General features: G+C 57.6%; 1 protein-coding gene across 1 annotated transcript; it reads right to left on the bottom strand.

Annotated features, from left to right (window-relative positions):
- Positions 1 to 5,531: 5,531 nt before the first annotated feature.
- On the bottom strand, positions 5,532 to 26,256 carry FBXO15 (F-box protein 15). Its single transcript, XM_060174044.1, has 10 exons — positions 25,892 to 26,256; positions 22,168 to 22,272; positions 19,809 to 19,913; positions 17,848 to 18,093; positions 17,029 to 17,226; positions 15,887 to 16,013; positions 14,964 to 15,046; positions 12,062 to 12,204; positions 6,994 to 7,118; positions 5,532 to 5,933 (listed from the first exon to the last, which is right to left on the bottom strand). The coding sequence occupies exons 1-10, from the start codon at positions 25,993 to 25,995 to the stop codon at positions 5,664 to 5,666; spliced, it is 1,506 nt and encodes a 501-aa protein (XP_060030027.1). The 5' UTR covers positions 25,996 to 26,256; the 3' UTR covers positions 5,532 to 5,663.
- Positions 26,257 to 26,610: the final 354 nt, after the last annotated feature.

The raw sequence follows: 26,610 nt of genomic DNA on the forward strand, positions 1-26,610 counted from the left end.
CACAGGCCTGGTGTGAGTCTTTCCTCTTATTAGGACAGAGGATTAGAGATGGGGGGAGACTGAGATGGAGAAACAGCACCTGTAGCCCTGCTCACTGCTCATGCAGGTGGGGAGTGGGGGCTCAAACGAGGTGCCTTGTGCGATGTGACATACACACTCGACCTTGTCTGTCACCGTCCAGCCCCCATGTGTCTTATTTTTATTGGGGGAGGGGTAATGGTTTACAGTCAATACAGCTTGGGTCCATGTGTAAGTAACATTTCTCAGTTTTCTGCCAAACCCTCTCCCCCAGCCCAGGGCCTCCTCCACCATCAGCACCAGGACCTGAAAGCCCCCCCCCCCCACCCAGAGTCCTTGACTTTGGGGCAAGACAGCAAACCCAGTTCATGTTCTGCTTGGAGTTTCCCCTTCTGTTCTCATGTCTCCACTTCTGTCCCTGAGTGAGATCATCCCGTCTTCATCCCTCTCTTTCTGGCTGATCTCATGTCACAGGATTCCTTCAAGTTCCATCCAAGAAGAGGGGAAGAAGGTAGCTTCATCCTTCTTCACAGCTGAGTAGTATTCCATTGTGTATCTAGACCATAGCTGTCTCAGCCACTCATCTGTTGTTGGACACTAGGGTTGCTTCCAGGTTGGCCATTACACATTGGCCATTACACATTGTGCTGCTTTGAACACAGGTGTGCACAGATCTTTTTTGGATGGATGTGATTGGTTCCTTAGGATCTATCCCCAGGAGACATATTTGCTTGCTCTCTAAAGAGAACCAAAGCAAAACTGTGGCATTTTAAATGCTCTGAGTGTAGAGTTTTGCCACGACATCACCTCCCCAGCCCCAAGATGCTCCATGAGTTAAGGCTTGTGTTGGCCAAACCACAATGGAAGAAGAAGGTCCCTAGCACTGGGACTCAGATCTCCCCGATGCCCAGGAATTTCTGTCACTTTACTGAGACAATAAGTAAGAGGGGCCAGTGGCGGCGCACCTGGTTGAGTGCACACACATCACAGAGCACGAGGACCCAGGTTCAAGCCTCGGGTCCCCACCTGCAGGGAGAAAGCTTCACGAGTGGTGAAGTGGGTCTGCAGGTGTTTATCATTCTCTCCTTTTCTCTCCCTCCCCCACCCCTCTCAATTTCTCTCTGTCCTATCTAATAATAATACATAAGAATTCAAAAGAATAATACAGAATTCAAAAGCTGCACAGTCATGCTGAAAATCAAATTGCTGTAAAAAAAAAAAAAATCTTCCAAGAGAATAAAAGGGCAGATCCTAATTCTCATGGAATTTAACTGGTTGGGGCGGGGAGGGCGGGGCATGTTTTCAAAAGCACCCAGTGCGTCAAAAAGGAGTGACGTCTGATTGTAGACTCTGGCGCTATTTCTCACTTGCTGATGACTCACATTGATGGGGGCTGGAGTGGTGGCAGCAGCGTCCTGTCCACATCTTAGTAACAGCAGTTAGTCTTCAGAAACGGATGCACAGACAGAATTCCACTGGTTCAAACACTACAATCGTGTGGTCCAGCGTGTTCCAGCCATGAAGTCTCTCTAATTACTGTGGTTTTCTTCCTCGCTGGGACCTGCTGGGCTCCCTCCGGAATCAAAACCCTTTTGACGGCCACAAAGAGGAAAAAAAAAAAAAAGCTACGGTGTGGCTTGGGGGAGGGGGTCTCCCGTGATTGAAAGGTTGTGGAAGGAAGCTGCAATCCTCCTGAGTTATGCTGTGACTCTGGCTGGGGCATCCAGTCTCATCATTCATTTTTATTAGAGGAATTCATGGTTTACGGTAAATATAGCTGTTAGCCCGTGTGACATTTCTCAGTTTTCTGCCAAACACTCTCCCCCCAGCCCAGGGCCTCCTCCACCATCAGCACCAGGACCTAAAAGCCACCCACCCCCAGAGTCCTTGACTTTGGGGCAAGACACCAAACCCAGTCCACGTCCTGCTTGGAGTTTCCCCTTCTGTTCTCATGTCTCCACTTCTGTCCCTGAGTGAGACCATCCCATCTTCATCCTCCTCTCTCGGGCTGATCTCACTTCCCAGGATTCCTTCAGGCTCCACCCAAGAGGAGGGAAAGAAGGTGACTCCATCCTTCTTCACAGCTGAGTGGTATTCCATTGAGTATGTAGACCACAGCTGTCTTGGCCACCTACCTGCTGAACTCCTGGGCTGCTTCGCTGAAAGGACAGACAGCCCACTCTAAGCAGCACCATGCAAATGGCAGTCACAAATCTGTCTTGAGATGTGGAGTCTCGGGAACATGTCTACAGTACCCCGCGTGCTGACGGCAGAGCTCAGGCCAGCCAGGTCTCTGTAGGATTCTAGCACCTCAGCACGGCGCCACCTTCAACACCCGCTGGGTGCGGGTGGTGCGCACAGTGGGCATTCTTCCACCTCTTATGAGTGGACAGACAGTCGTCCCTCTCACTGCAGAGACCACACCTGCCATCCCAGCAGGCAGCGCCCCCTGTCAGAGGTCTTTGTGGCATGATGGGAAACCACAAGACAAAGTTCAAAAGGGAGCTCCTGCCCTGTGACCCTGCAGTTCCTCTCCTGGGGACAGATCCTGAGGAACCCAACACCCCATCCAGAGACGTCTGTGTGCACCTGTGTTCACAGCAGCACGATGTGTAACAGCCAAAACCTGGAGGCAACCCAGGTGTCCAACAACAGGTGAGTGGCTGGGACAGCTGTGGTCTAGATATACCATGGAATACTACTCAGCTGTGAAGAAGGATGAAGTCACCTTCTTCCCCTCCTCCTGGATGGAGCCGGAAGGAATCCTGGGAAGTGAGATCAGCCAGAGAGAGAAGGATGCAGATGGGCTGGTCTCACTCAGGGACAGAAGTGGAGACATGAGAACAGAAGGGGAAACTCCAAGCAGGACGTGGACTGGGTTTGGTGTCTTGCCCCAAAGTCAAGGACTCTGGGGGTGGGGGGCTTTCAGGTCCTGGTGCTGATGGTGGAGGAGGACCTGGGCTGGGGGGAGAGTGTTTGGCAGAAAACTGAGAAATTTTCACACATGGACCAACAACTGTGTTTACTGTGAGCCATTAATTCCCCCAATTCACCTTCTCATCAATAATGTGCACCCAAGTCCACCACCATTCCTGTTCCTTGTCCTGAGCAAACAGGATCCATCAGTGAGTCCTGGAAAACAAACCAGAGCCAGGGGCCCCTGGCGGATGGGTGAAGCTAAACAGAAGATCCAATGGCTCCTCCTGCCGTCTCCACCACAGCTGCACTCCAGCGTTCATGGAGCCTTGAGCGGCGTTTTCAGATTTGTAAATATTTTATTACATTATAGCAACTGGGATAGAATGGGAAGGAAGATGTTTCCATAATCCCACGGCCTCAACAAATGAAGCCACTGGCCCACTTTTTCTTCTAGTTCCTTTTATGGATGAGTTTGGTTTAGCCTAGAGCACAGGGCCGTTAAGACCAGAGTGAAATGTCACGGTGACCCTGAGGGTGTCTGGACTCTGACTTGTCAACAGGAGCAGTTTCCTCCGGACTTAGCTAAACGGCATTACGCCAATGTGGCCCTTGGATCCACTTCCTGGGCTGCATTAAGAAAACAGTCTCGGGAGTCAGGCAGTGGCACAGCGGGTTAAGCGCAGGTGGCACAAAGCACAAGGACCGGCACAAGGATCCCAGTTTGAGCCCCCGGCTCCCCACCTGCAGGGGAGTCGCTTCACAGGCGGTGAAGCAGGTCTGCAGGTGTCTGTCTTTCTCTCCCCGTCTTCCTCTCCTCTCTCCATTTCTCTCTGTCCTATCCAGCGACGACGACATCAATAGCAACAACAATAATAACTACAACAATGAAACAACAAGGGCAACAAAAGGGAAAGTGAATAACTAAATATAAAGAAAAGGGTCTCCAGGTCTTCATCTTCGTGAAGACCAACCCCTCTGTATGGGAACTTCAGAATCCAGAGGGGATTCGCTGATTTTTTTTGGTCCCTATCAAATTGCAGGAACTAACATTTTTGCTGCTGAGCATTTTCTGAAGCGCTCCGTGCCAGGTTCTCTGGCAGAGTCGGCCAGGCCCAGTCGTCTCCAGGACGGAGACTGCCATGAAGTCTAAATTCCTCTGGTTATGCCCAAGCCAAAGCTTCTCTGCAGCCTCCCTCTCCTGCAGATGAACTCCACCGTCACCGGTGCCACGTGATGAGGCTTTCCGTCCCGCACAGGATGCCAGGATCGCGGGTACCTCCCCTGACCTCCCGGGGGGTGTGACACAGACATTCTGCCAGCGTCTCTGGGGAGCCTTGGCCTTGTGCGCACAGCCCCTAAGCTTCCCCGAGCCGCTCCAGGTCTGCCCACCCTCGGACCCTGGCCACTAGTCCTTCTCCCAGGCGACCCGGGGCGCTCGGTGAGTGCCCAGCTCGTGGCTCCAGGCCCAGGTCTCCGCGGCCTTGGTGTGCTCACAGAGGCTCTGCTGCGCTCCCAGGGCCCCCATGCCACACGTGTGAGTGGGGGGCCCGGGCTCAGGACGCGGTGGACCTCGACTCCCACCAGAGAGTCACCCCCTGGGCCACTTCTGTGAACCCCAGCTCCTATTGTAGCAACTGGTCCACAGTCAGGGGTGTCATAGAGACACAGGTTGGGCACACAGGTTACAGTTCAAGCCCCCGGCCCCCACCTGCAGAGGGAAAGCCTCACGAGTGGTGAAGCAGGGCTGCAGGTGTCTCTCTTCTTATCTACCCCGCCCCTCTCGATTTCCTGCTGTCTCTGTCCAGTAAAGGTAGTAAATGGGCGGGGGGAGAAAGACCCGGGGCTGGGAGATGGCTCAGCAGAGAGAACACACAGCCCACGTGCGGGCTCCCTGCTGGATGCCCAGCTCCACACGGAAGCAGCAGCCCTGCCCCGGCCTGGCTCTGCTCTGCTGAGGGGCAGCCTCCTCACGTGGCCCGAATGTGTGGATGTGCACTCCCTGCAAAGGGCTGCTGGGGGCTCTCCTCGACCAACTGAGCTAAAAGCAGGGCTTCTCAGCGCCACACAGTGCACTGCCTGCTTCTGAGCAAGTTTTGATATTCTTACTCTGTTCATTACTGGACAGGACAGGGAGAAATTGAGAGGAGAGACAGACACCTGCAGCCCTGCTTCACCACTCGTGAAGCTTCCCCCCCTGTAGGTGGGGACCGGGAACTTGAACCTGGGCTCTTGCGCACTGTAATAACGTGTGCGCTCAGCCAGGGGTACCAACCACCTGGCCCCTCTAAACAGTTTTTAAAGATTGGTGAGAGAGAGAGAGAGAGGGCACTGCACATGGGGCTCTGGCATGAGGCAGTGGGGGGGGAGGGCAGCCCTGGGCTTTGACACTGAGCTGCCCCCAGCCCAGCATGGGCCGACCCTAGCAGACACCAGGAAGTTCACACTCAAGTGGACTTTCTCATCCAAGGTCCTAACCAACGAAGAGCAAAACCTACCCACATGCACACGCACACACGCACACACACACACACGTGCACGCACACACGCAACCGTGCACGGCGAGCCCATGTCACACACAGAAGGCACACGAGAAGGAGGCTCTGGTTTGTGTCTTCATTGAGTTTTCCTCGGAAGGTGCTGCTTCCCCGTAGCGCATCCGGGCCGGCCCTGTGAGCCGGGTCCCTCACGGGCAGTGACAGGGCACAGGCCGGGCCCGCCGCCCGGCACTAGTACCTGGTCCCAAACCAGCGGTTGACCTTGGCGGTGCTGAGGAGCAGCTCCAGGCTGATGACGAAGAACTCCTCCGTCTCAGCGATCCACACCAGCTGGGCCCGCACCTGGCCCTCGGCGTCGCTGTAGTCCACGCTGTAGGTCCGGCCCAGGAAGCTGGGGCCGTCGGGGGGCACGGCCACCGGCCTCATGCAGACGGGGGAGCTGAAGCACCAGAAGGGCCTCCCCGTCTCCTCCAGGAGCGTGACGTCCAGCACCGAGCAGTTCTGTGGGGCAAGCAGGCAAGGTGTCGGGGCGGGGGCCTGGGTGCGGGGCTGTGCACACGGGTGGCACCCTCAGTGAAGGTCTGGGTCTCTTCTGCACTGTGGGGAGCTCCCCTGGGGGCTCGGGCCAGGCCCCGAGCCTTCACACAGTCAGGTGTGTGCTCTGCCCACTGAGCCGTCCCCGGCCACAATGTCCCGGCTCACGTGATGAAGGTAAGCTGTGCCAGAGGCCACACGTCGGCCGGGACCAGGTGGTGGCGCACCTGCGTGAGCACACACATCACGGCACCTAAGGCCTCGGGCTCAAGCCTCTGGTCCCCACCTGAGGGGGAAAAGCTTCACGAGCAGTGAGGCAGGGCTGCAGACATCTGTGTCTCCCCTTTCCATCTTCCTCCTCTCTCAACTTCTCTGTCTCTAGCCAATAATAAATAAACAAATTTTAAAATTGAAAAAAGATTTGTCCTGATGTGACTAGCAGTGGTCCAGGTGGGGATGCTGGGTGCCGGCTCAGCTCCAGCCAACATTGGGGAACTGGCAGAAAGGCACCCCCAACCACCTCCACCCACCCCACCTACCTGGAAAAGCCCTGTTCACCCCCAGAATGCAGAGGCCCAGGAAAGGAGGCCCAGGGCACAGAAGGTCACAGCAAAAATGCCGCGTGCTGGAGCGGCCCTGCTCTTTCTGCCCCCGCCCCTCAGCTCCCTCCCCGACACCCCCAACCCAAGCCAGCCCCCCCCCCCCCCCCCGCCACACCACTAAGCACCGACACCAGCCGCCATGTCCCGGGCAAGCTCTGTGACAGAGTCTAGACAGGACTAGGGATTGGCAGAGAGGGCCACCATGAGCGAGGCTCTGGGTTCAAGTCCCGAGACAGTGGAAGAAGCTGCACAGGTGGGAGACTGGTGCTGTGGTATCTCCCCCTTGTCTGTCTGTCTGTCCCTCCCACTCTCTGTGTGAAACTGAAAGAAATCTGGGCTGGGAGCAGTGGAATCACCCACGATATGAGTGAATGGAAACACCATGAGACACCAGGCCACCTCGTGGAGAGAAAGCAGGGAGGTACCTCAATGCAGCCGCCGAAAGCGTCTGTCTTCCAAGAGAGGCCGCCGTTCCCGACCAGAGGGAGGTGCTCCGTGTTGTTCCTGAAGTGTACCACGACCAGCTTCACATAGCCGTCTGCGATGTGCTCTGAGGAGAGGCGGGGAGGCGGCGGGCTCTGAGCCGAGCAGGAAGCACGCCGCTCCAGACCCAGGCCCAGCTAACTCGGGCACCCACTCTGAGGCCTGAGGCCTGAGGCCTGCACCCCACGGACAGCCAGGAAAGTGACCTGCAGGGTGCGCTGGGAGGGGGGTGCTTCTGGCTGGGCCCCAGAGCAGCAGTGAGGGTGACTGGGCACCTCTGGGCCCAGCCCAGCAAGGAAGCGGCAGAGATACGAGTGAGGCAGAGATAGGAGGGGCCTGAGAGCAGGCGACAGGGACAGACAGACGAGGGAGCAAGTCCACGGCGTCACCACGGTCAACAGGTGTACCTGCACCTGCTGACAGTGAGTCAGAATCAGACACTGGAGACGATCAAAGATAACAGACATGGGGCCAGGGGTGGGGAGGGGGTGACTACCTGGTCAAGTGCATGTTACCCAGTGCAAGAACCTAGGTTCAAGGCCCCGGTCCAGGAGTTTCACAGAAAGTGAGACAGGTCTCCAGGCGTCTCTCTCCCTCTGTGTCCTCCCCTTTCTCTCTCAATTTCTCTCAGTCCTTAAAAAAATAATAAATGGGGAGCTGGGCGGTAACACAGCGGGTTAAGTGCACATGGCACAAACCACAAGGATGGGTACAAGGACCCGGGTTCAAGCCCTTGCCCCCCACCTGCGGTAGGGAAGCTTCATGAGTGGTGAAGCAGGTTTGCAGGTGTCTCTCTCTCCCTATCTCCCTCTCTATCTCCCCTTCCCTCTCAATTTCTCTCTGTCCTGTCAAAACAAAATAGAAACGAGGGGTGGGGGAATAAAAGGAAAAGGCCACCAGGGGTGGTGGGTTCACAGTGCCGGCACCAAACCCCAGTGATTACCTGGTAACAAGATAAAAAGGTAAAGAAATAACATGAGAGAGGAGTCTGGGAGGTGAGCGTCATCAGCAGCACATTCCACAACAAACACCAGTGGAGTCAGACATACCCCAGAGGAGCCCTGAGCCCCCACCTCCAAGGACCCCAAGAGAGGGCAGGGGGGCTCCATTACAACCTGTGAGCTGTGTGAGACTGACAGACCCTCAGGTGTGCCCTTCCTGTCAATGGGCTCTGCGACTCAGTGCAGAGGAGTGAGGTGACAAGGACAGAAGGCAGGGGATGACGGGCAGCACAGTGGTTCCCCGATGGGAGGAGGGCATCCCAGAGGCGGTGCAGGAAGGAACCGGTGCAGGAGGTGGCTAGCTCCTCTCCAGGTCAGTGCGGGTCATTCCAGGACCCTGTGACACCCCTACAGCAGGGCACGGGCAGGAGGCCCTCCTGGCCCACACCCTGCAGTCGCTGAGGGCTGAGGAAACTCTGGGAGCAACAGTGCCCTCTGCTGGCTCCCGGTCCTGAAACCTCGCACCAGGGAAGCCAAGACTGTGGACTAGGAGTGGGGGCTCTGGGGGCCCAGAGCAGGGAGGAGTGTTCCCAGACAGTCTCGGCTCTCTGACCCTCCAATCCGTCTCTGCCTCCTCCTCGGCAGTGCAGCAGACACAGGCTCCCTCAGACACTGAGCGCTGGCAGGAAAGTGGCCACATCAGGCTCCTGGTTACGGCCCAGTTCAGACAAGGGACTCAGGCAGGAGCCACTCAGGGCCTTGTTGGGGACAGCACAGGGGTACACGGAGGTCAGGGGGGCACAGGCACTGCGCTGCTCCTTGTCTGCACACAGCGGGCAGGGGGATCGGGGCACAGGACATCGACCAGCACATGGTTAGCAAGCAGGAACCTGAGCACAGAGGATGCCCACTGTGGGCTGAGTCCTGGGCAGGGAACCACACCTGACGCTTCCAGCCGGCCAATGGGAGGCTGGCCCAGGTGCGACGTGTGTGAACTTCAAGAGGAAAGGGTTTCGCACAGAGGCTTCTGGGAATGCCCCCAGGACCCCAGGAGTCTGTCCCCAGGCTTCCTGTGGTCTCTACTTTCACTTCTGCAGGACTCTGACCTCAGAACCTCGTAAAGGATGAGGTGGGAGTCACACACCTGTCACGCAGGCTCCTCTCCCAGGAGGATTCAGGTCAGACCCATGGAAGGGGGGGGGGGATGCTGGAAATTCCTCCCCAGGCAGCAATCTGAGCATCCAGCATCCACTCACAGCACAGAGCACAGAGAGGTTGTAGAAATGGCCTGGAGCTGATGGCCTCTCTGTAGAAGCTGGTGGCTGAACAGCAAAGAGACGCCGGAAGTGAGGAGCACTGCAGGACGGTGCGATGGGAGGCGCCGGGACGACGTTCCACAAGCAGAGGGGGCTCTGTCCTCTGGCCCTGGACTAGGAAGCTGAAGGAGTTCAGATTCCCTGGCTTCCTGTCTGCCCGACACCCGGTACGTGTGTGCGCCACTGGCCCAATGACTCTTACCCGTATTCTCAGAGACAGGGAGAGACACCAGCTCATGGCTGCACCATCCGTGCGGCTCCTAGTGGCACAAGTCTGGGGTCTTGGGCACAGGAAGCATGAGCTGAGAGTTCACCAAACTCAACAACAGAAAAACAAAAGGCCCCTTCAGAAAACGGGGAGTGAATAGGAACAGAATATTCACCAAAGGAGAGATCTAAAAAGCCAAGATACTGTCACGGAAATGCAAACAAAGACAATAGGGAGAGACCACTTCACCCCTGTGAGAAGGTCACACATCAGAAAGGACAGCAACAACACAGGCTGCAGAGGCTGTGGGGACAAAGGACCCTCCTCACTCACTGCTGCTGGGAATGTCGGTGGGTCCAGCCCCTGTGGAGAGCAGCCTGGAGACTCTCAGGAGGCTGGAAGGGGACCTGCCCTGTGACCCCGCAATTCCTCTCCTGGGGACAGATCCTGAGGAACCCAACACACCCATCCAGAGACACCTGTGTGCACCTGTGTTTATAGCAGCACGATGTGTAACAGCCAAGACCTGGGAGCAACCCAGGTTAACAACAGGTGAGTGGCTGAGACAGCTGTGGTCTGTATACACAATGGAATACTACTCGGCTGTGAAGAAGGATAGAGTCACCCTCTTCTCCACATCTTGGATGGAGCCTGAAGAAATCCTGTGACATGTGATGAGCCAGAAAGAGAAGGATGCATAGCTCTCTTATAGGGGTAAGTTAAGCAGTGAGGAGAAAAGGGCAGAGGTGGCATGTGGATTAGACGTGACTGCTGCAGCAGGGCCCAGGGTGCAGGGGAGAGGGGAAGAGGCTGGGTGGGCACTGGTGAGCTGAAGGCGGACACCCTTGGTGGGGGAGACTGAGACAGTGTACCACATGACTGCCATCTTCCACACTGGTGTGTCCCAAATAAATCGGCAAATTAAACAAGCAAGCGGTGGCCTATTTCAGCAGAACTGAGGACTCAAAAGGGAGGCAGGACTGAACGGGGTCGGGGGCCCAGTGCAGGCGGCTACGAGGTTGGCAGCGACCTGAGGCCAAAGCCAGTGAACAGCAAGCAGAGGACACGACGGGAGCGGAGCAAAGGTGAAATGCTTGGTGGAAATCGTAAGAACAGATGTGCAAAGCCAGTGTGGGGAGGGCCAGAGAGACAGGCCGCTAGGAAGTGCAATGGCCTTGCCGTGTGTGTGCCGTCCAGGCTTGAAGCCCAACACCACCTGGGAGATACTACAGCACCAGAGGAAGCTCCAAGGATGTGGTGTCTCTCCTCCCTGTCCGTCCATCTGAATGACAAGAGCAGGGGAAACATGCGTGTGTAGGGCTCTAGCTCTACAGGAAAAATAAAGGTAGTAAATGAATCAATTAACTGAAAATACCTAGCATGGGGGGCCGGGCAGTGGTGCACCCAGCTGGACTGATAGGCTACCATGTGCAACGGCCTCAGGTTCAAGCACCATCACCCCCACCCCGCTCCTCACTTGCAAGGGGGGAGCTTCACATGCGGTGAAGGAGGTCTACAGGTGTCCATCTGTCTGTCTCCCTCTCTGTCTCCACTGCCCCCCTCCATTTCTGTCTCCTATCAAATAAAATAGGAAAAAGGGGGGGTGGCTGCCAGGAGCAGGGGTTTTGCAAAAACTAGCAGGGTCATGGGCTCCTTGGAATATACCTAAAATAGACCTATGAGCTTTTTCCAAAACAGAGACCCCAAATCTTCATCTGCAATATTCTTGTCTTTAGGTTCATGATTAGTCAACAATTTGTTCCACTTTGTATCTTAACTCTTTTTCAGACACCAGGTTCCAGATGCTACCATGATGCCAACCTGACTTCCCTGGGCAGACGACCCCACCCATGTGTCCTAGAGCCCTGCTTCTCCAGAGCCCTACCCCACTAGGGAAAGAGAGAGGCAGGCTGGGAGTGTGGATCCACCTGTCAACACCCATGTTCAGCTGGGAAGCGATTACAGAAGCCAGACCTTCCATCTTTCCACCTTCTGCAACCCACAGTGACCTTGGGTCCATACTCGCAGAGGGATAAAGAACAGGAAAGCTATCAGGGGAGGGGGTGGGATACGGAGTTCTGGTGGTGGGAATTCTGTGGAGCTGTACCCCTCTTATCCTATAGTCTTCTCAATATTTCCATTTCATAAATAAAAAATTGTATAAAGAAAACGACAGGAAGTGATTGTGGTGACATCCAACAGGAAAAGAGAAATGAAAGACACTGGGGGGAGGGGTTTCCAAAACCACAGGGCCATTCCCCTCCGCAGTTGCAAGTGCTTATTATTATTTTTTTTTTAATAAAGCATCTTCCCCAACAAAAAGAAAAAGAAAAGACAGGAGAGAGGGAAGGGCAGACCCACACTAGGAAGGGACTGTGTGGTAGGAAAGTGGGGTGAGTGTTCCAGGAGCAGAGTGGGCGTGGTGCTGCGAGAGGCAGAGGCCTCAGAAGGAGAGCAGCATGACTCGCACGCAAGCCCCCTGGCCCCTGGCCAGTCCTCCGCCCCCTCGTCCTTCCTCCTTCCGCACTGAGAGGACCCAGCTCACCTTTCCTGGTGAAGAGGTTGCGGAAGGTGCCGCACAGGTAGAAGACACCGCTGCTGTGCATGTCCACGTGGAGCTGGTAGCCATGCAGACCGTGCTCGGGACTGTCGTCCAGGGACGGGGCGTGGGAGGGCGGCTCGTATGGGCTGGAGCAGAAAACACACACACACCCCTGAGCCACTGCACCCGATGAAGCACTAATTTATCCCTCAAGCAAAAGGAACAGGCTGGGGGGGCAGCAAAGAGACTCTCCTGCCTCAGGCTCCAAGGTCCCAGGTTCAATCCCCTACACCACCGTAAACCAGAGATGAGCTGCGCTCGGGAAGGGAAGGGAGAAAGGAAGGAAGGAAGGGAGGGAAGGAAGGAAGGGAGGGAAGGATGGATGGAAAGAATGCAGGTGGGAGGGAAGAAATGGAAGGGGGAAAGGAGGGGAGGGAGGGGAAGAGAAGAGAAGAGATGAGATTCTGATACTGAGTGGTACAGCCCTTATGAGAAACAGAATGGAGAGCCCTTACGCAAACAAAAAATAAACTATCTGAAGATGCAGCAGCTACTCCTGGGCATTACTGCAAAGGATGTGGAGACACGCACTGGAAAGGCATCTGCATCCGTGTCGGTGGCTGCACTATTCACAAGAGCCAGTGTGTGGTCAGACGGATGACTGGATGCCATGGGCTACATGCTCAGTGGAATACTACTCTGCAGTAAAAAAGGTTGTGTGGTTTAGGACAGACTGAATGGAGCTAGAGGTGATGGTGATGAGTGATGTAAGTAAAAGACCTCGTGGTCCCACGTGAGCGGAATGTGTGCAAAATAAGGACAACTAAAACAGATGAGCCTCCTCCGGGCAAGACGGAACAGTAACCAAACTCAGTCCTGTGAGGACGACAGTGGTTCTTAGGGGAGAGAGTAAGCCGAGGGGTCTCCGGTGTCAGGGCGCAGGGGTCCTGAGCACAGGTGCGCTGAGATGCACAGACACGCACACAGGAGAAATCACTCTCTCCAAACCTCAAAGTCATTTCTCGAGAACACATCTGAGGAACCCACGTCCACTCAGGGGTGCCGGCTCTGAGGCTCCTGGTCCCCTCAGCACCGTGCACCCTCAGGTGACGTGCAGAACAGGCTGAGAGCTGTGAGTCCGGGAACCATCACCGGAGTGGACTCGGGCTCTGGCCAGTGCCCTCAGTGCCGGTGACGCTCTCAGCATGGTGCCCAGACAGCACAGCCCCAGCTGGAGAATCTGGCTGAGGAGGTGTCCCTGCCTTCCCTGAGGAAGGAAGCCTTTGAGGGAACTAAGAAAAGGCGGGCTGGGGAGGAAGCCTGTCAGAGTGCCGATGGAGCTAAGAGGTCCAATCCCCACTTAAGCCAGATGAGAGGTTCTCCAGGGGAGGGGAGCCAGTGCCCCTCATAGACATAAATCCTTCTAAAGATGTTCAAGAAAGCCAAAGGAGCTCTGGGGAAGCAGACGTACAAAGTGGGTACAGAGACAGAGGCACAGAGGGCGCGGCTGGCTGAGCACACGCGGTACAGAGCGCAGGGCCCGGGCTCAAGCCTCTGCTCCCCACCTGCAGGGGAGAAGCTTCACAAGCGATGAAGCGGGGCTGCAGGTGGCTTGCTCTCTCCTCTCTCCTCTCTCTCTCTCTCTCTCTCTCTCTCTCTCTCTCTCCCCAGCTCTCCCTTCCCTCTCAGTTTCTGTTTCTATCTAATAAATAAAATGTCTTTAAAAATAGATACAGGGAGTCGGGCTGTAGCGCAGCGGGTTAAGCGCAGGTGGCGCAAAGCGCAAGGACCGGCATAAGGATTCCGGTTCGAACCCCGGCTCCCCACCTGCAGGGGAGTCGCTTCACAGGCGGTGAAGCAGGTCTGCAGGTGTCTGTCTTTCTCTCCTCCTCTCTGTCTTCCCCTCCTCTCTCCATTTCTCTCTGTCCTATCCAACAACGACAACAACAATAATAACTACAACAATAAAACAACAAGGGCAACAAAAGGGAATAAATAAAATAAATATTAAAAAAAATTTTTTTTTAAATAGATACAAAGGGGAGTCGGCCAGTAGCACAGCGGGTTAAGCATGCGTGGCACAAAGCACAAGGACTGGTGCAAGGATCCCGGTTCAAGCCCCGGCTCCCCACCTGCAGTAGAGTCACTTCACAGGTGGTGAAGCAGGTCTGCAGGTGTCTGTCTTTCTCTCCCCCTCTCTGTCTTCCCCTCCTCTCTCCATTTCTCTCTGTCCTATCCAACAACAACAACATCAATACTACAACAATCAAACAACAAGGGCAACAAAAGGGAATAAACAAATGTTTTTAAAAAATAGATATAAAGATATGGGTATGGATGGATAGGTTTGTTGGGAAAGTCACAGCACGTTCCTGCATATGACATGGCTTTGTGGCGGCCCTACACACACACACACACACTCACACTCACACTCACACACTCACACACACACACACACACACACACTCTCACACACACACACTCACACACACACACTCACACACACACTCACACACACACACACTCACACACGTTCCTCAAGCCCCTTACCCAGCACCCTATGCAGACAAGCAGACAAGCAGACACAACCACAGCCACACCAGGGCCCGAGGGCCTTGTGAAACTGAAATCAACAGCTGGGGTTGGAGGCGGTTTGCACTCGGGAAGCATCCTGTTCCCCCCCCATGATCTGGCAGGCATGGGCTGCCCAAGCCAGGACAGAGGAAGCAAGTGACACCAGTGCCGCTCGCACGCAGCCCAGAGGGGACGGTGCCTGAGGCTGCGTCCACAGGCGGACACTGAGTCTCATGGAGCCCCCCTGGGGATGCTGGGAAGGGCCGGGCCCGGGCTGCTCCCCTTGGCTGAGACCCCCACGCCCGCACCCACGCCCCCACAGGATACGTACGTGGAGGCCGAGCCCAGCGTGCTCCTCTCCACCAGCTCATGGACGTGGAGGTGAGCCATGATGAAAGCCAGCTCCTCGTCCCTCTGCAGGGTGAAAAAGGGGCTCACCTCAGTGGGGGTAGGGGTGGGGGTGGGGTGGCCACAGTGCACAGGGCACTCCCGGGGGGGGGGGGGGGATGCTACAGGCCACACAGAACAGGGCCCAGCCCACCAGCACAGATGGCAGTGACTCGACCTCTCTCCTGGGTACTGCGGGCCTTGGCGAGCCCAGCTGGGGCAGAAGAAACAGTGTCATTTCCCTGCTGCAGGCTGGCGAGTCCTCAGGCCTGAGGCTCCAGGCAGAGAAGACAGAGGAGTGTCTGCCACACAGTGAGGGAGGGAGCAGGAAGGAGACTCAGCAGGTAGGGGACATGGTGCAGGGCCCCAAGGGCGGTGGGGGGCTCTAAAAATGCAGATGAGAATTGGGCCCTGGAGTTGACACAGCAGCAGCCTGGGCTGTTCCAAGCAGGAGGGAGGAGGGGTGGGGGCTGAGAGCCTCTCACTCAGAACCTCCCTAGGTCAGAGCCCAGGACCCGGTCCATGGGGCACTGCAAACTCGGGCGGGTGCTTGTCCCCAGAGGGACATCCAGGAAAGCGGCCCAGAAGGGTGGCCGTGCCCCCGGCCGGAATGGGCTCGCCCACCATCAGGGAAGGATCAGACATCCCAGCTGCCCAAGGCAGGTCACATCTGTGCCACCTCCTGGCTCGGAGGCCCACCCAGGCCACAGGCCCCGAGAGGCTGGCAGACAACGGGCGTGTGGGGGCAGGAGTGAGGACCAGGGGCTGAGCAGGACGGTGATGCCCAACGGCAGGGACGGAATAACACAAGCAGGCCCCTGGGATGGGGAAGGGGGCTTCTGAGGAGGCGGCAGCTACCAGCCTCACCTTCCACAGCCCCACCAGGAGGCCAGGCTGCAGGCAGAAGACGCACACCAGTCTGTCAGCACCCAGCGGGGCGCAGTCCTTCAGAACCCTCAGGCTGTACCGGGCGATCAAGGAATGCCACCGCGGCCTAGAGGGAGAGGGACCGTGGGAAGTTGGCTCTTCTTGAATCGAATCCTGTTCTTAGCACAGCGCCGGTGCCTCAGATGATCCCCTTGGGCTGACTTTCTCCTTCTGTTGGGTCTGGGCACCAGGTTGTAGGGAGAAGGGGGAACAGTGCCCCAGCCCACCTCAGCAAGGAAACACTGGAGAGAGACCAGCTTCGGGCTCTGCCACAGGCTGGCTGGTGACAGCAAGAGGTGGCAAGTGATCCCGACCTCCCTGGGCAGACGCCCTCACCAGTGTGTCCTGGAGCCTCCCCTCCCCAGAGCCCTGCCCCACTAGGGACAGACAGACACAGGCTGGGGGTGTGGATCCACCTGCCAGCACCCATGTCCAGTGGAGAAGCAGTTAGCCCACGAGGGAGAGACAGACAGAGGCTGGGGGTATGGGTCCACCTGCCAACACCCATGTCCAGCGGAGAAGCAATGACAGAAGCCAGAGCTCCCACCTTCTGCTCCCCATAAAGAATCTGGGTCCAGACTCCCAGAGGGGGAGAAATGTCAGGGGAAGATGACCAGAGGGCTCTGAACCCCAATTCCATCAGGACCCAGAGAGAGGAGGAAAGGAGGGACATTCGGAAGTAGTAACAACTGTAGATATGACTGAGAAAGGAAGAGAAGGCAGGACCATAGGCAATATGGGCAAACATATATAAATACAGACAGCTGTAGAAATAATAGTCAGCCCCTCTGTGTGACCTTGGGAGAACCACTGCAGTTTCCAATGGAGGGAATAAGACACAGAACTCTAGGGGTGGGAACAGTGAGGAATTGTATCACTGTTACATTATGGGTTTATAAATCAGTATCAAGTCACTAATAATATTTTAAAAGGGGGAGTCTGGCTTTAAAGGGGGCACTCCTCTGTTTGGCCCCCTCCCCGGGGTTCACGCTCAGCAGAGACCCCCTTCAGACACACGGCTCCGTGAGTCAGTCCGGGGCCCCCATGCCCTCACCAGGGTCCCGTGACAGTGTCCCGCCTACCTATTCCTGGAGAGGCCCTTGAACACGGGCATCACGCCGCACAGCTCCAAGGTGTCCAGCGTGGCCAGTCGCGGCCAGCTTTTGCTGTGCCACACGACCGTCACCGAGGACTCGTTCACGACCAGGTCCACGTGCTCCAGGAGGTGCTCCTTCCCACATGTCTCCTTCAGCCGGATGACCCAGCCTAAGCCAGACAGCCTGCAGGGAGATGGGCCCACAGCCTGTGCAGGCCCAGCAGCCAGGAAGGAACACGGCGGGGAAGCCCAGCTGGGCCCTGCCCAGGAGCAGAGCGGAGTGGCTGGCCAGCCCCTCCTCCAGTCAGTCTGCCCACGGGCCGTGCCATGCTCACCCCACACGCACTCGGGGGAAACCTACACCGTCCTCGGTGCTGGTGTGGCCTAGCTAGCGGGGCAGAAGGTCTGCCCAGGAGGATCAGGGCTGGGTGCCCCTCCCTGCTCGGTGAAGGCAGACACTGGGTCACACACAGACAAGGCCTGAGGACTCTGCATTCGGGCCAGCATTCATTCTTTCTTTTTCAAAATGTACTGATTATTGGACGGAGGCAGAGAGAAACTGGGAGGGGAGGAGGAGACAGGGAGACAGACAGAGAGCCCCCTGCAGCCCTGCTTCACCACCTTGAAGCTTTCCCCCTGCAGGTGGGGACCAGGGGCTTGAACCCGGGTCCTTGCGTGCTGTGATGTGAGTGTGTAACCAGTGCCCCACCGCCTGGCTCCCGGCGCTCTAACTCGAGCTTCTGAAGCGTCTGCATGTGCCAGTGGGAGGCGGCACGTCCAATCGCTCATCTGGGGACGGCGGTACCTGAGGGCCTCTTTCGTTTTCACCGGGAGGCCTGTGTACGGGTTGATGGGCTTCAGGAGCTGCGCCAGCGAGGTTCTCACAGACACAATCTGTCTCCCGACATACTCCTTCTTCCAGTACCCTGCTTCTCTGTCTCCCACGCGTGGCGGCTTCTCCGAGGACACGGGGGCCTTCTGCACCGAGCTCGCTCCCCACTGGCACCGTCGAGGTGGGAAGGCGGCTGAGTAGATTCTCCCCCAGATTAAACTGGAGGAAAGAGGAGATCTGTCACCCGGGAGGCACGCAGCTGTGAGGGGGAACCTCTGGACGCTGCGCCTGACAGCGTGTGAGCCTCTGGTTCCGCGAGTGGGCCGCAGGGGGGTGCTCACGCGCCAGGTGAGGCGAGGGGCTTTGGGTCTGCGGGCCGGAATGTGATGCGGGCTAGGAGGCTAGGAGCTGTGCGGCTAGGAGGAAAAGCTCGCTTCTGAGCGCTAGGTCCGAGGAGTGGTCTGTTACTCAATACGCAGCACCGCTTTCCTACAAGAAAGGCCTCTTATGGAAACATAACAGCAGACCGGGCGGTGGTGCTGAGCACACACGTGACCACGCTCAAGGGCCTGGGTTCAAGCTCCTGGCCCCCACCTGCGAGGGGAAAAGCTTCGCGAATGGTGAAGCTGGGCTGCAGGTGTCTCTGTCTCTCTCCTCTCTATCTCCCCTACTCTCCCATCCTCTCTTAATTTCTCTGTCTTATCAAGAAATAAAAAATTAAAATTAAAGAAGGAAAAAATAAAACTAAGTAAAAAAGAAACACTGAGATATAACAAGGCACACACTGCGTTCAAAGGCAGAGAAACAGCAAACTGAGCTGTGTGATTCCTGTCTTGTTTAAATATATATGTTTTCCAGAAGACCAGCATATACACACACCAAGGAAAGGCAAGAGTCATGAGCCTGTGTGTTCTTTTTGCTTTTCTGCTTTAATTTCTTTTAATATTGAACACACGCTGCTCATACAAACGCAGCAAAGCTAATCGCGCAGGAGTAGAAATAAAGCAAAGCAGAGCAAAAGCCGTAGGATTTTCTGAGCCCTGGGTCGAGCCCAGCTCCGGCACATCCATCTCCACAGCAAGCCCAGGAAGGTGAAGCCACCACGTGGCAGCCCCGTGAGCAGCCACTGTCACTGACGGCCACGTGGAATCTGACGTGCCCAGCTCAGCGCTTGTGAGCGAGCGGTGGGGCTGGGCCTCGAACCTGCCACCTCCACTGCCGCCCCGACAAACAGCCCCCCACCCTCTGCCTCCGCAGTGCCAAGGAGAGAAAGTCCCGCGAGACGAGACGGAACCACCTGCCCCCGTCTGGGCAGGCCGCCTCGGTGCTGAGCTCTGCCCTCACCACAACAGGGCAGAAGTGGGCAGAGGGGAGGCTCCTCAGCCTAGAGCCCGGGGCCTGTCTCCATCCAGGAGGGGCAGTGCTGGGGGGGGGGTGGCGCTGAGGCCTCGTTCCCTGGTGAGAACGGAGGCTTTACACCGAAAACCTAGGTGTCTGCTGAGTGACGTCCCCACATGCAGCAGAGTCAGGGATGGTACCATATGACACCAGCCCAGTGTTTCTAAGAAAGCACTCTCAGGACTGAGGCTCTTACACAGAAATAAAGTGGTTGACAGGGTCTTGAGCAGTGGGGATAACATAGTGTTTACGCAAAAAGACTCTCATGCCGGAAGCTCTAAGTCCCAGGTTCAATCCATAGCACCACCATTAGTCAGAGCAGAGCAGGGCTCTGGAGGAAGGAAGGATGGAAGGGAAGGGAGGGAAATGGAGAGAGAGACATGGACAGAGAGACAGAGAGGGAGGGAGAGGGGAGGGAGAAAGAAAGGGAGGGGGGGAAGAAAAAGTGGGGAAAGAAAAGGAAAGGTCATAGTAGCTCCCACACGCCCATCAAAACGCCTCAGTGTGCGGCAGAGAGAAGCCGGTCTGTCTCTTACTTATCGGAGCTCAGGTGATAAAGGCGTCTGCTCACACAGCCCAAGCCCAGCAGCGTGATGGCGTCCAGGTAGGAGAAGATCTTCAGCAGGAGCTCGGAAGGCAGGCTGGAAGGGGACAAGGTTGGGGATGAGGGAGAGGACGTAGTCTGCACGCTCCCAGAATGCCCCGCTCTCCAGGGTCTCTCCAGTGACATGCCCTCCCCTCTCAATTTCTCTGAGTCCTACCCAACAGAGCAGGAGGGGGAAGTGGCCGCTGGGAGGAGTGTAGTCTAGCGCCAGCACTAAGCCCCCAGCAGCAACCCTGGTAGAAAATAATAATAATAAAAGAGGAGGAGGAAGCTGGACACCGAGCAATGATGTCTCCACCTGACTTGGGAGAGTGGACTGCCTGAGACTCACTGCCGGGCGGGGGGGGGGGGGGGGGGCATCATCTGGCTCTGCAGGGGCCAGGGCCTGGGCCCCACACAGGTCTGGCAGAGCTGGCATCTCACCCTCTGGGCCAGAGCACACCCACAGGAGGCATCACCGGGAGAGCTGGACAATGGAGGGGTGGGGAGACAGTTCACCCTGCAGGTCACTGGCGCCTGGCTTCCAGTTCAATCCCAGCCTTGGATGGGAAGAGTTCTACGGAGGGTGAAGCAGTGCCATGGTGTCTCTCCTCTCTTAATAAAAAAAATTTTTAAAAGGGCCCAACAGACACCCTCACCCATGTGTCCTGGAGCCTCCCCTCCCCAGAGCCCTGCCCCACTAGGGACAGACAGACACAGGCTGGGGGTGTGGATCCACCTGCCAACACCCATGTCCAGCGGAGAAGCAATGACAGAAGCCAGAACTCCCACCTTCTGCTCCCCATAGAGAATCTGGGTCCAGGCTCCCAGAGGGGGAGACGTGTCAGGGGAAGATGACCAGAGGGCTCTGAACCCCAATTCCATCAGGACCCGGAGAGAGAAAAGGGAAAAAGAGAGGACACTCAGAAGTGGCAGTGGGTGTAGATTTGACTTGGAGGGGAGGAGAGGGCAGGATCATGGAAAAAATGGGCAAATATGTGTAAATATAGAAAGAGTTCTAGAAATAATAGCCCACATCTGTGACCTTGGGAGAACCACTGCAGTTTCCAGTGGAGGGAATAGGGATACAGAACTCTGGGGGTGGGAACGGTGTGGAGTTAGACCCCCTATTGTCCCATAACTTTGTAAATCACTAATTTTAAAAAGCTAAAAAAAAAAAAAAGAAAAAGAAAAGGTTTGAGCCCCCGGCTCCCCACCTGCAGGGGAGTCACTTCACAGGCGGTGAAGCAGGTCTGCAGGTGTCTGTCTTTCTCTCCCTCTCTCTGTCTTCCCCTCCTCTCTCCATTTCTCTCTGCCCTATCTGACATCAACAATAATAACTACAACAATAAAAAACAAGGGCAACAAAAGGGAAAATAAATATATATTAAAAAATAAATAAATAAAAATTTTAAAAAAAGAAAAAAGAATTTGGGCCCATACTCCAGAGGAGGAGAAATGTTGGGGGAAGATGACCATAGGGCTCTGAGCCCCAATTCCATCAGGACCCGGAGAGAAAGGAGGAAAAAATGAAGGGATACTTGGAAGTTATAACAGGTGTAGGTGTGACTTAGAAAGAGGAAGCAGGCCCATAGGAAAAATAGGCCATATATATATATACACACACACACACACATATATATACATATAATTATAGACAGATAGTTACAGAAATAATAACCAGCCCGTATCCATGCCCTTGGGAGAGCCACTGCAGTTTCCACTGGAGGGAGTGGGACACAGAGCTCTGGGGGTGGGAATGGGATGGAGCTAGACCCCTGGTATCTCATAATTTTGTAAATCAGTATTAAATCATTAATCTCAAAAATCTCAAAAATAAAAAATGACGACGACGACAAGCCCAAGAGACGGCGCAGGAGACGGCAGGGTCCCAAGTCCCTGAGCTGGTTCCTTGGAGCCACAATAAAAGAAAGGCAGACAGACAGGGACAGAGACCCTGGGCTGAGGTCAGGGGGCTCAAGCTTCCAGAACTCACTGCTTCATTCTTATGGGACTTCTTCAACTGGTAGGAGAACAACGTTTTTTCTTTTTTTTTTCTTTTTGAAGAGTATTTTTAAAGGGGGGTGGGATTAGATTTGCATGTCACTTTTAGAAGCTGAGCTTCAGAAGACACATCTAACAGCGACAGCGACAGCGACAGCGACAGCGGTGACAGGTCGGTGACTCACATCAAACCCTGTCTTGGGCAGCCTTCCCACGCACTTCTATTCTTGGCGGGCCCTGAACAGCAGCCTGGCACCTGACCTTCTCCCCAGATCCCCCTGGCAAGGTGCCGGTCCCCGGTTCCTCACCTCTCCAGAGTCACTGAGCAGGCTGGGGGCTTCTCCTGCGGCTGGCCGGGGCGGGCAGGCTGCTTCTGGGCACCGGCCAGTGGTGACCTAACTCCTGGGCAGCTCCTGGAAGGGGGCAGGGAGAATGAGCGAGGGAGATAAGGATGGGGAGATTGGAGGAAAGGAGGAAGGAGGGCAGCAGGGAGAAGAGAGGGGACGAAAGAGGGGGAGAGGGCAGGGAGGGAGGAAGAAGAGAAGGAATGAGATGGAAGCTGGGGAGGGTGGGGGACAGGGAGGAAGGCAGGCCCAAGCCCCCAAGCCCCCAAGCCCCCAAGCCCCCAAGCCCCCAAGGACATGACCCGGAGCTGCATTTGCTCTGCCCTGTCCTGGACCCTCAGTCTCCTGCCATCCAGCCGCTGTCCTCGGAGAAAACCAGGAGGGACAGCACCCCTGCGCCAACTGGCCGCCTGCCAGAGGCCAGACCGGCTGGCACGGTGTCCCTGGACGGGCGGGGCCCCTGCAGTGTCCCCAGCACAGAGGGCAGGCTGAGGCCCAGCTTCCCCACTGGCTTCCCCAAGCAGGAAGGCGAGGACAGCCTGGCTCTGGCCTTCGGGGCAGGAAAGGGCTCCCCACAGTGGCCCCTCAGCTCCCCCAGACTCATCTCTTCCCAACAGCGGCCTGTCCTGCGCTCTGTGGCCCCTGGAGTGGAGCGGGGTAGACATTTCAGAAATCCCTGAACAAAATCCCCAAAGACTGGCAGTCCTCAGAGCCTGCAGCTCCCAGCAGGGCCCCACAGTGAACTTCCTCCCAGGGGTCCAACAGGCTGGGGCCTGAGCGCTTTCTGCCCACCCCCCTCAGGGCGGGCAGGACGTGCGGCCCACCCCACAACCCCCAGACCCCGGAGGGAGGCTGATGCAGGAGACTGGTGGCCTCTCCCACGTTCTTCCCGGCCAGGACTTGGGAGGGACAGTCAGACCAGGCCAGGCTGTCCACCAGGCTGTCCACCTGTGCTCTGCTGGGGAGCTGGGGAGGGGCCCAGGGGAGCCGGGGGCAGGTGGAGAAGTACCAGGGCAGCCCACAACACGCCCCAGCCCCTTACAGCTGGCTCCCCTGGTCAGCATGGCCGTTCCTCTGGAAACTTTGCCTAAGCGAAGGTCTCCCCTGTAGAGAGCGTCAGACCAGAGGCAAAGGCCCTTTCTGGACAGTGTGAGTCCCCGGCGGCCAGAACCAAGGACCTCAGGCCAGGGGGCTGCAGGAGGGGCAAGGCCAGGGCTCCACGGGGACCCGGCGCTCAGCTCCGGGTCTGCCCTCCTCTCCCTGCTCCTGGTGGACAGGCCTCCACTCTCTGCCTCCGCCCTGCAGCATGTGTGTGTGTGTATGTGTGTGTGTGTTATTTCTCCAAGGGAAAAATAATAACAAAAATAAACAAGTATTTCCTGCAGCCTTCTTCCCAGTGTGTGTGTAAATAAAACCTTTGTGGAGGGGGCGGTAGTGTACGGGGTTCAGTGCACACAGTACAAAGCGCAAGGACCGACCGGTACAATGATGTAGGTTCGAGCCCCCGGCTCCCCACCTGCAGGGGGGTCGCTTCACAGGCGGTGAAGCAGGTCTGCAGGTGTCTGTCTTTCTCTCCCCCTCTGTCTCCCCCTCCTCTCTCAACTTCTCTCTGTCCTACCCCCCCAAAAAAGGAAAAAATGGCCACAGGAGCAGTAGATTTGTAGTGCAGACACTGAGCCCCAGCAACAACCCTGGAGGCAAAAGTTTAAAAAATAGAGAGGGCTGGGGAGATGGCATAGTGGATGTTCAAACACACTCTGTGGCCTGATGTTCTGCTGAGGTTCTATCCAGGTCCAATCCCCAACACCACCATCAGCCAGAGCTGAGCTCTGGCCAAAAAAAAAAAAGAAAAAGAAAAAGAAAAAGGAGGGTGGGGAAGGGGCCAGGCAGTGGTGCACCCACATACTGTGCACAAGGACCTGGGTTCAAGCCCCTGCTCCCCGCCTGTGGGGGTGAAGCTTCATGAGTGGCGAAGCAGGTCTGCAGGTGTCTCTCCCTCTCCATGTCTCTTTGTCCTGTTGACTAACAGGAAAGGGAAAAAAAAGAAGGAAAAAAAATGGCTAGCAGAAGCTGTAGCTTAAGAGACACTCAGCTGGAAATGTTTCGCGTGTACAAACTACTGCATTTACTGCGGAATGTAAACATTAATCCCCCAGTAAAGAAATTAAAAGAGAAAGAGACTCAGCTGGAAGGTGCAGGCGACGCCTCAGCCTCGGTCAGCCAGCCTGCAGAGTGCCTGAGGGCTACAGGGCCGTCCTGAGTGCAGCACCCAGCTGCGGGAGCACACAGATGTGCTTCCCACAGGACAGACAGAACTGGCGGGGCTGATGCTGAGGACACCAAGCAGGAGGGGCAGGATGCTGCTGCTGCCGCCATGCCCTGCCCTGCCCTGCCCCTGCCCTGCCCTGCCCTGCCCTGCCCTGCCCAGCCCTGCCCCTGCCCCTGCCCTGCCCTGCCCTGCCCTGCCCCTGCCCCTGCCCTGCCCTGCCCTGCCCCTGCCCTGCCTTGCCCTGCCCTGCCCTACCCTGCCCAGCCCTGCCCAGCCCTGCCCAGCCCTGCCCTGCCCTGCCTGCCCCTGCCCTGCCTGCCCAGCCTGCCCCTGCCCTGCCTGTCCTGCCCTGCCCCTGCCCTACCTGCCCCTGCCCTGCCCCTGCCCTGCCTGCCCCTGTCCTGCCCTGCCCCGCCCCTGCCCTGCCTTCCCTGCCCTGCCTGCCGCTGTCCTGCACCATCCCGCCCCTGTCCTGCCCTGTCCCGCCCCTGTCCTGCCCTGCCCTGCCCCTGACTGCCCTGCCCTGTCCCGCCCCTGTCCTGCCCGTCCCTGCCCTGCCCTGCCCCTGCCCTGTCCCGCCCCTGTCCCGGCCCTGCCCCTGCCCCTGCCCTGCCCCTGCCCTGCCCCTGCCCTGCCATCCCCTGCCCTGCCCTGCCCCTGCCCTGCCCCTGCCCTAACCTATCCTGCCCTGCCCCACCCCTGCCCTGCCGCTACCCTGCCGACCTGGGCTTGTACAGGGGGAGGGTGAGCTGGGCGTCAGGGGAGCGATGGAGCGGGCACTGTGCTGGGGGGCGAGGGGGGCTGGCACGTCGGGGCGACTGAGATTCCACCCGAAACAAGTCTTAAGGACGCAGCACTTCATTACAGTAAAGACGACGAGAGGAGAGGGGGGGGGGAGGGAAGGCGGAGGAGGAGAGAGGGGAGAGGGGAGAGAGGGAAAGAGGGAAGGAGGAGGAATAGGAGAGAGGAAGGAGGAGAGGAAGAGAGGAGAAAAGCGATGGGGAAAATGATGATGGAGGAGGGAGGAGATGGAAGAGGAGGAAGGAGAAGAGGAAGGAAAGGAGGAGCGGGGAAGAAGATGATGGAGGAGGATGCTGAGGAGGAGGGGCAGGGGAGGAGCGGGAAGAAGAGGGGCCGGGCAGCAAGTGGCCGCGACCCTGGGCTGAGCCCTGTCTCGGGGCTCTGCGGAGCCACAGCCACCCTGACCCCGCCCCTTGCCACGCCCTGACCCCGCCCCGCCCCCGCCCCCAGAGCCTCCGGAGGTCACGCCCCCGAGCCCAGACCACGCCCCACTCCACCCGACCACGCCCCCGAGCTGCCCGGAGACACGCCCCTGACCCCGACCCCAGAGCCGCCCCAGGGAACCCGACCCCGAGCCCGGCGCGGGAGTGGGCGCGGGCGCAGGGCCGCCCCGGTCACCTGGGCCCCGCCGCCTCCCCCGCGATGCCACGCAGCGCCGCCCCGCGCCCAGCCTGGAGGGAGCGCCAGTGCAGCTGCAGCAGCCGGCCGCGGCCCGTCGCCATGGAGACCGCGCGGGAAGCCCCCGCCTGCCGCTGACGCCAGGGGAGGAGCCCTCGGCCACGCCCACACGCCGGCGCGCGCGTGCGCAGAGCCCTCGACCACGCCCACACGCCGGAGCACGTGCGCGCAGAGCCTTCGGCCACGCCCACACGCCGGAGCACGTGCGCGCAGAGCCCTCGGCCACGCCCACACGCCGGAGCACGTGCGCGCAGAGCCCTCGGCCACGCCCACACGCCGGAGCACGTGCGCGCAGAGCCTCGGCCACGCCCACACGCCGGAGCACGTGCGCGCAGAGCCCTCGGCCACGCCCACACGCCGGAGCACGTGCGCGCAGAGCCTCGGCCACGCCCACACGCCGGAGCACGTGCGCGCAGAGCCCTCGGCCACGCCCACACGCCGGCGCGTGTGCACAAGAGCGGCGGGAAAAGGCAGGTTCTAGGAACTTCCGGAGCCCGACGTCCTGACGCCGGCGGGAATCAGGCGCTCGGGCCTCTGCCTTTTGGCTTTCGGCGTCGGCACTAGGTCCGGCTTGGTTTCTGATGAAGTCTCTGACACGCAAAGCTAGTATCAGCTCCCCGGAGCGTCACACGGGCCTGAACCCCTCCCCAGGTCGCCAG

Source organism: Erinaceus europaeus, chromosome 15, assembly GCF_950295315.1.
Source record: "Erinaceus europaeus chromosome 15, mEriEur2.1, whole genome shotgun sequence".
NCBI classification, from domain to species: Eukaryota; Metazoa; Chordata; class Mammalia; order Eulipotyphla; family Erinaceidae; genus Erinaceus; species Erinaceus europaeus.

Coding starts and splice junctions, on each gene's coding strand:
- FBXO15 (XM_060174044.1), bottom strand. CDS start 25,995: ATGGCGACGGGCCGCGGCCGGCTGCTGCAGCTGCACTGGCGCTCCCTC. Junction 18,094..19,808: donor TATCACCTGAGCTCCGATAA/GTAAGAGACAGA, acceptor TCTTTCCTCCAG/TTTAATCTGGGGGAGAATCT. Junction 5,934..6,993: donor CTTTCGGCGGCTGCATTGAG/GTACCTCCCTGC, acceptor CTTGCCCCACAG/AACTGCTCGGTGCTGGACGT.